The 9714-nt window shown below is 36.0% G+C and overlaps 1 protein-coding gene across 3 annotated transcripts in view; it reads right to left on the bottom strand.

Annotated features, from left to right (window-relative positions):
* Positions 1–2988: 2988 nt before the first annotated feature.
* Positions 2989–9714, bottom strand: part of POLA1 (DNA polymerase alpha 1, catalytic subunit) — a 338774-nt gene continuing 332048 nt past the window's right edge. For all 3 annotated transcript variants that reach the window (XM_067545056.1, XM_067545058.1, XM_067545057.1), the window contains exon 37: positions 2989–4275. In XM_067545056.1, coding sequence (XP_067401157.1) covers positions 4103–4275 — 173 coding nt within the window. In that variant the 3' untranslated portion in view covers positions 2989–4102. The remainder of the gene's footprint in view (positions 4276–9714) is intronic.

The raw sequence follows: 9714 nt of genomic DNA, 5'->3' as shown, positions 1-9714 counted from the left end.
CGGACTTTGGGGTCACTCACGTTTGTTTTAGGAGACGACGTTTGTGATGGGACGTCTCCGGCGCAGAATTAGGAGGTGCAAACCCTAGAGGAAGGTAAATATTATTTATCCAGCTCCCTCCACCCTACTCCCCCCACTTGTGTGTGTGGAGGCGATCACACACAGACAGGCCACTTTTAACACGCCTGAACTGTTTGTTTTTATGAACAAGCTCCAGTTCGCCCAAACAACTATACAATTCGGTGACAGCATTAAAAACACACATCTATATTTTAGAGTTTTCAGATGGGTGCAAAAATTACGGGAAAAATAACGTTTGCGCCTGGACGTTATTAACTGTACAGTGTGAAGTATACATTTTTCCTGTAAAGAAAAGGGAATCATTATCAAGCCATTACGCATTAAGAAATGTCATTCAGTCATTTTTATTCTTTCTGCTGAAATCTTCGTAAAAGCCAGAATCATACTTCTACAAGCAGCAATTTTGTTAATCCAGGGGGTTATTACTCTGGGCCCTTATTAGGATCTATACTACTGGCAAGCAATCCTATAACCTTCTCAAAAGAAGTTTACCTCCGTGTTATAAAACCAGTAGAGGTATTTATACTGTGCAATAATTAGTGTATTACTTGAATCCACTAACAGGTTCATTTTATCTCTGCACAAAACCTCTGGTCTGCTTATAGAAAGCTTGTGCCTCCTTTGGCGCTGTTAAAGTGGTGACAGAGTGAATGAAGGCTGGTAGCACTTTCTCCTTTTGCCTTGCCTTAATTCCCATCTCTTTCTGCTCTCATCCAATTAGTGCAGTGTATTAAGCGGTTTATCATCTCATAGTCAGCTATTGAGAGAAACAAGGCGAACACTTTGCAATAGAGCCTGCTCTCCTTTGACACCCTCAGGTACTTACATATTCCACTGTGCTATGAATAATAGAGGAAGAATAGAGCACTAATTCCCTCATCAAAGAATGCCTTGTCTGCTGCTTTGCTCAACAACACCATTCTGATCAAAAGAAAAGCAATAAAGCTTAGCATAACAAAACGAAACCTACTTATTAGCTTAGTGGTTAAATTAATGCAGAGCCGCAGCTATTCAAACCCAAGGTTTGAAAACAGCCTCCAATAACCTGATAATGCTGCCTTCGGGATGAAGGAATTTTAATCTGAAATTTGAAGCTGGCACAGATGAGTTAATCTATTAAACTGCTATAAGGAGAGTTCACCACGAACTGTTCAATTAAGAAATATTTAAGGTGCTCTACAGAAGACAGACAAATAAAGCAAAAGGGAAGATGGACCGAAGTTTGGAATTAGCAAAGTGCATTTTGCAGTGAAAAAGGGAATTCTGGCACAGGACCAAATGCGTTTGTGGTTGGAATTTGTTTTTAATAATGAACAAATGCCATATGTGAAGTCTGGCTTCTGAGTTTATGTATCAACATTTTTCTTCACAAACTGAAAAAAAGAAAAAAAAAGAAAAAATATATTTTTAACTGTAGTAGATTTGGGGGTGGCAGCAGGGGAGGTGAAGGGGAGAATGGGGAGTAATTCAACCTAGATCAATTTCCAAATACAGGCCTGTGAACTTCAACCTTTCCCAAATTATTTACAGACTAAATCAACTTTATCTATTTCCTATATACATATAATATTGAAAAAATTATAGAAAGATGATTTTGCATTTCCCAGTGTCTCTCCAGGGCCAAAAGGGAACAACTCGCTTAGGGCTTATTAGGAAAAAGTAGCTGTTCCTTGCCAGGAATTCAATTCTGATCTGAGATGAAGCAAAAATTGCCTGAAATCGGGAAAAGCATTCATTTCCAATTCCCCATCTGATTGTGGCTGGCTACAATTACTGTAGAGGGAAAGTTCCAAGATTTTGTCTCTTCTGTATCATAAAAACAGGGCTTAATCTTTTTTTTCCTGTGTGAGGGAAGTACAACTTTACTAGAGTTACTAATATAGATACTATATATTGTTGCATTCTTCACAATTATTCCACAACCTTCATTTAATCTTAAACTCCCAGACCTAGTAAATTAACAGACTCTTCAACAATGATTAAACAGATACATACAAATACCATGGGAACAAGTTATGTCATATGTAACCATTTTATTTGTATATCTTACTTGCATTGAAGAATGTTATCCTTTTACTTTTCTAAAACTTCTATCCAGTCATATCAGTAAAGTTGAATAATATTTGACAGCATACAGTGAAAATTTCAAACATACAAGAAATTTTAAAAAAGACAGGCCATTGATTATTGTATCTTGCAAAGCTCTCTAACTTGATTGTTTCATTTAGACGAGGGCAAAACCTTGTTTCAGACCACTACATCAGAGAAATTATTTGTTATAACAATCTGACTAAAGATGCTGAATAAATTACTGAACAAGTAGCACCGCTTGATGCATCTGGATGTATGGGATAACACTGACCCAAAACTGGTAACCGCTGACAAGCACACTTATTTACGTTAGTAGGACTACTTGTGCAAGTAAAACTTGCAGGATTTAGCCCCATGTGTGAGAAAGCAAATGAATACTTAGATACTTACACACAATATATATATATATATATCTACCAACACTGAGCACAGTCTGGGTGCAGTTATAAACAAACAAATATGATATAAACACATTCACACACAACTTCCCCCCTCCCTTTGATATTTGGTTCGGTTTGTGTGGTACTCTCACCATTTTCCAACAAAGTCTTTTTCTTAGTTTTCACTGAACCAAACTGTCCTTTTAAAAGCAGAGATGCATATACCTTTGTAAACTGTACTGTGAATTTAGAGGAATGGACTCCAACAGTATGTCTACATGGCAATAAAACACCCACTGCTGGCCAGTGTCAGCTGATTTGGGCTGCAGGGCTATCAGACTGTGGGGCTATCAAATGTTCAGGCTGTCATGAATGCTGGGCTCTGGGACCCTCCCCTGTTGTTCTGGTATACACTAAGGAGCCAGTCAAATTTTCTTTCACTAGAAAACTTTATTTTTTCCTTCAGGCAGTACAAAACTTTTCATTTTATACTGTTACATATTTTTAAAAGCATTTTTTAGTCTTATATTAGCAAATACATGACACTGTAAACCTAACAAAGAATGTAATACTTATTGAAAAGTACAAACAACCTTAACATTTTTCTTACTCCCACACAAAAGAAACAACCATATTTATTATAATTTCTTGTCATTTCTGTTTGTCATTTTACTGACAGTAAACAGGCAATAAGATTTGTTTATAAAACCATTAAAACTTCTGTATGGCCATAATCACTTTTATCACAAAACACTAACTTCTATTTTTTGGTTACACTGTGTTGGACCCACATTTTTGTTACTAACTCTTGATATCATCTGATTTGTGTGTGGAATAAAGTTAGATATCTATATGCTTGGAATGTGTACCTAGTGAGTTGACTGCATATTTATTTCTTTGGAATAGCAAGACATTACTTATGTTTAAATACAAAGCAAGTATATCTAAAACAGAAAATATGGTTCTCTGTTTTTGATAGCTCCAGGTTGTAAAACTGCCATCCCTTACTCAGTACCTTTATATATAAATCTTAGAAGTAAAGTCCCCTTCAGAAGAAGGTATTAGGACATTAGGAGGCTTTTAGGTTTAGTATTGTTTTTAATTGGTATGTTTATGATGGGAAAGTAGATAAACTATGAAAAGGCAAAACATTAGTGCTCCTACTGAGACCTCTACTAACCTCTCTTCCTGAGAGCACCTCTACTAAATACCCTGGAGCAAAGTCTAGGATCACTTACATTCCAGCAACTCTCACTGGGAATTATTCAATTAAAGCAGCAATTCCCCCACCCCCTTCCCCTTATAGGTCTAGATACAACAAAAATATATATATTACAAAATCAACTATTCAGGTGGTCCAGTAAATCACTATATTCTGTTTTTATCTCTACTGTTTTTCTTCATTGAGAAACCAGTCTGATTAAAACACATCTGTATTTTATGTATGCTGAAATCAGAGTATTGCTGTTTAAAATGGGAAAGCCAGAGGAGAAAAAAGAGATTATTTTTAAAGGACAACAAACCTCTCTTCTTCCGCCATTTTCACTTAATCATTGTCTTTCATTACTGGGATCTCCCACAGATTTTACTATACTGAAGGTCTGAAAGAGTTTACTGAGGTTTACTTCAGAGTAGCCACTCATCGACAGCAATTTGTCTACCGTGTTCTTCAGCTTTCTATAAACCTCTGTCTCATTTATGGTCAGCTTCCTCTTCATGCATTCTAAAAATGAGAGAAAAGAATTAAAAGATCGAAAAGGTAAACACTTTTTCATTAATCTTTTAAAATAAGTTGTGGTTACTCCTGCTGAGACACAAAACAAATGTTACTGCAATAGCTTCAGACTTTTGCTGTGCTCTCATCCCCCACCCAGCTTTTCCAGCAATGCTCTGTCCACATGTTTAGGAAGGATGTCAAACTTGTAACTCACAAAGACACGAATCTAGTTCAACAAGGAATTAGTCAGACCAGCTGTCACACCACAACTGAACTGGCACAGCACCTCCTGTCAGTAACTGACAGAAAATGCTGCTTGTCCAGTAATGTTGCCCAAGTGGAGGAGGAAAGTGGGGGTTGCTTAGACACAATATCAGAGAAAACCAGTAGTAGTTATTGTTGAAAAATGATTATTAAAAAAAGTGGGATCATGTAACCTATCCCATAAAGTAGGCAGCATGTCTAGTGGTTAGAAAAGGAGAATCAGGCATCTGGAGACCTAGGATGAAATTCTGGCTCCACTGAAGTAAATTGGTTTTTTTTACCATTGACTTCAATGGAGCCATGATTTCACTCTTCTTATTCCTATCTGTACCACTGTATCATTGAAATACCATGGGCAGGTCTACTTTTCCATTCCATGGTCTCCTCATCTGCAAAATGAGAATATTAATACTTACCTATCACTGTAATGCACTTCAAGATATTTGAACGGCGTTAAATGCACACTATTAACAAAGGAGGAAATCCCCATGATTGCAACTTCCTACCCTAACATGTAAGTAAGATGAGCCTTTCATCTTAGCAAATAGGCCTTATGCAGAAAAGATCAGATTCCCTTGATGTAACAATGAATAGGGCCATTCCAATGTATTTGGTAGCTATGATAATCTCTGACAAAACACCTCAAGGGTGAAAGAACAAAATACTTGTTTTTTAAACACTGGATTAATTAAGAGGCAAAGCCACTTTATTTTTTAAATTTAGTTTTATAACAATATAGAAAAAATAAACAACCTCCATTATCTTTGGCAGCGAGTCCCTTATCAAAATGACAAATACAATCCAAAGAAGAGTAAGACCAGCAGATATTTCACAGCCAGATGCCAACAATAAAACACCTGGTAAAGATGAAGTCTAACAATACTCCTCTTGCCAAACAGGTTCCAATCATGCCCCTCCCTCGCCATAAGCCCAGGTAAATAGAGAGGCCTTGAAGTGCGCCCAGGGTCAACAGATTCAGACTATTTTGGACTAATGGATGCATAGGAAGGAAGTGGGTTCCAAAGTTGAGGGTCCCTCCCTCTTTTATACTGGGGGAGCTCTAGCTGAAACATCTCTGCAGATCCAAACTGTGACAGCATGGCATAGGGAGATACACAATCTCTCCTAACAGCTCTCAAGGCATTTTGGCATACCATAAGCATGTATCTTGTAAGCATCCTACAGTTTTCGTATTGCACATCATTCTTGACCTGCTACAACCTTTCTCACTCCTCTCTGTTCTCTGAGCAGAGACTGAAACATTTAATTAATTATTTATATTACAACAATGCCCCAAGTACATATGCCATATAAAAAACATAAGAATAACTATTCCTTCTTAAAGAGTCAGTACTACACTTCGTGGTTTATTAGAATAAAATACATGATCCTTAGGGCTGTGAATGTTTTCCAGGAGGATTGAGAGCCTCAGGTTTTTTGGGACCCTGTGACATTTCCAGTCAAGCCATGTAGGGTCAGGGTAAAGAAATGAAGGCAGAGAGGTGAAGACATCCCACTGTCCTATCCAAGGGAATAAAGAAGGACCCATCTAATGTATGAGGCCCTGGAGAAAAATATTAGACAAGAGGGACAGAAAATATTGGGGAAAAAATAATCACAAATCTGGAATTTTATAAACAAGTTATAAAACATCTATGACCTTTGCAAAACTTTTCAAGGTAAAATCACTAGCATAATAATTTGATACAATGTACCTAGCCTCAGGTATTGTTGGTTTTTCAATTAATACACTTAGCTTTACCCATTTATTTACTCAACAACTTCCACTGAAGCCAATCTTTGCACATATATCTTTCTTTTAATTTGTTTTAAAATTATGAAAACAAGATTAAAAATGTACACTAAAGTTTAGGTACTTTACAAACAACTCTAATGAGCAAGGGTTTGATACCCTATTTATGCTTAATTTTAAGCATGTGAGAAAGTAGATGCCCAACTTCCCACACACATTTAAGCATTTGCAGGTTCAGGGCCTAAGTTACCAATATGTAGAGTCTACTTGAATATAATATAGCTGAATTACTATTTGTCACTACTCAGTCAATAATCATTTTTTTTCCTACTCGTAAAAGATAACTTAAAATGCAGCATAAAGAGAATGAAAACCCAGTTTAAAAATTCTGTACTTTAATCAGATTTGAGTGACTGTATCATAAAACATACGTAATTAGCCTGGAAACACTTTAAATATTGGGTCTAATTAAACGTAACTGTGAAAAGTTATATTAAAACCTGTAGTAACTTAGTACATTGTCAAACAAAAACGAAACTAACCATAAATACTAAAGGCACTAAGCAGTTCATGCTAAAATGTAAGATATATTAAAGTGTTTTGTTTGCATCTGCTCATGTCCTGGCAAAATGGAGGAAACCTGTGCTTACTGTACCAACAACTGTATCATGTTGTGTCCAAACATGAAGTGCAAAACTAGGCTAAAATAGTTTTAAAACCTCAGAGTCCAGGAGAGACCAAGATGAAGTGTATCAACGTACAGAAAAAGCTGCTACATTTGGAAAGAGCAGGAAGACACATTAATCATGTAAAGAACAATTAAACTGAAAAAATAAAGCAACACTGAAGTGGAGAACAAAAAACAGACACACATATCACTCAAAATCTGCCTCAAGCCATTCCACTAGTAGAGATTCTAACTTTTGTTCACTAGATCTAAATATTCATTGTTCCCAGTAACCTTTCCAAAAATTTACATTAATTGCTTTGAAAAGATTTCTAGATGCACTTTTTTTTTTAAAGGGAGAAGTGGAATGGGAAAGGAGAAATAAAGTGGCTGCATTAAATTAATAGGAGGATAATTTTAAGTTTTAATTATAAAACACTGAAAATACATTACACTACAAAATTCAGACTGCAGTTCTATCTGCAGTACAGCAATACTGTGCATTTGAATGACACAAGTGCATCTGATGACTGGGGAGAACAGATTTAAAGAACTGTAGTAATACAGTGCAAGGGAAGATGAGAGAGGACACAGCTCCTGATGTGTTTACCTCCTCTGCTGATGGGATATTGACTTTTCCCACCAGGTTGGTTAGAAAGGGGACTATTTACACTGCCACACAGCAGAGTAAGAATGACAACCAGCATCACTCTGTGCTCCTCTTAGTAAAAGACAACTGTGACCGCCGTATATCACACAGTCAGTCAATACCTTCAAGTTACCATACCATCCAACCTAAAGATGCATATAAAAGCCCACACTTTCTTCCTAAATGAAAATTTAATCAAAAATGCACCTTAAGGCCCTGTGAGAACAAAGCTATAAACATTGAATGGAATTGTTTTTCAACACTCGGGCAAAAGTATGAAAATAATTTAATACCTATTACTATCACCTTTTTATTTGAGATAATATCCACACACAATGACAAGTGTGCATTCACAGTTGTTAATATCTATGAAAATTTAATATAAACTAATATAATATACAAAAAGTATCAGTGTTTTATATAAAAATAAGGGATCAAATTTAATGTTTTTTAATAGACTTTAAAAAGGAAAATTAAGATGTGATTTTGATCTTGCAAAAACAAAACTCAGATATATTCCCTACAGTAATGTAATTACTAACTCTTGAAAAATATTTCAGAACCAAACCCCCTTGCCAAACAGGTAGGGAGAAAAACAACTGCCCAGTGCTTCATAATACAGAATTATCTTTTACATACTAACAGACAGAAGTTCATATTAAACGTCCCATGTGTTTCCTCCTCTCCCCTCCCCGTTTTCTTTTTAACTGGGTGAAGAATGCTCTTCTTTTTGAAGAGGTAGCTGAAAATTATCTACCCCACACAGTTGTGTTGATGGCTGAAGCAAAGATGGAAATATCTCAACATTTGTTAAATATTTTCCACTTGCCATCCCTAACCTTCACTCCTATAAAAATGATACACAGATAACCTGATATTGGAGACCAAGCATTTTTGTTCTTGTCTGCAGTACAGTGAAAGGTTTCTGGGCTTTACATCTACTGATTGGACAACTGGACTCTGACAGGATAATCAGAGTGAGAGTTCGTCGGCTAACAACACCACCACCAACACCACACACACACACACACACGTAGGTATGAGTACTTGGTGTGTGAGAAATAACACAGTTCCATGAACAAAATTTCAAATTGTTGGTTTATCTAAAAGCAAACATACTCATGTGTTAAGGATTCAGAAGATCACACATGCACAATGTCATATCTAATACTTTTATCTGAACAAAAAACATGCTAAATTAGAAACCATTAGGAACTGAAAATTTTACATCACCCTACTGATTATTATATTTTAATTATAGCAAGCTTAGGAACACAGGCAGCAGTTTCTGTTGCAAATATCTATGTTTCATTTATTTCTGTGCAAAGGTAGCAAACAACAGTCAGTCATAATTGGTTCTGTCAGATGTTATACAGTCAGTCATAATTGTCTCTGTCTAGAGGTGTGTCAATTTACTGCAAGTTAAATAAATATTCTGTCAATTATGAAATCAGGTAATGTGAGTCATTTTTTAATTGCATTCTCCCCCCCCCCTTCTAATACACAGCACCCCATCCATACAGTTAACCTTAGCTTTGCCATTTCTACAATGTCACTGCAAAACAAAACAAAAAAAAATAGAAGTAAAGAAAAAAGGTATCTATCTATAAAATCTTTGCTTTTTTGTTTCTAATAAAAAAATAGCAAAAAAGTTGTGCAAAGCAGGATTACTAAGTCTACATGGTGGTGTTCTTAGATATCTATTTGTGATACCAGTTTCTTAGTTTGTACACACAAGCCAACTAGGTCTCAATCACAAATTATATCACAGGACATACACAGTTCATTTTTTGGACCAAAAGGTGCTCTGAACTCTCCCCAACTTCTGCCATGGGTATATCACCTGCTAAACAACATGTTTTTCAGGGCAGAGGATACTTCTGCCTTCCTCTGTGTTTGGAAAGCACTTTTCTCATTTTGGGTGTTAATGTCATCCTAATAAATTATAAATTAAAATAATTCTAATACCACTCTTGTGTTCTTATCATGGGAGAATATAAAATACTTAATATCGTAACAGTCTTTTCTTACCAATTACAACAACAAAACAAACTAAGACCTCTGAGGTGTCCTAAAAGTCCATTTTCATTATTCTGTTAGTCCAGTATCCAG

This window comes from Emydura macquarii, unplaced genomic scaffold (genome assembly GCF_026122565.2).
Source record: "Emydura macquarii macquarii isolate MOO-44397 ecotype Brisbane River unplaced genomic scaffold, CSIRO-AGI_Emac_v2 contig_1043, whole genome shotgun sequence".
NCBI lineage: Eukaryota > Metazoa > Chordata > Testudines > Chelidae > Emydura > Emydura macquarii.
The sequence above is the reverse complement of the archived record's forward strand: the minus strand, read 5'-3'. Positions and strand labels throughout refer to the sequence as shown.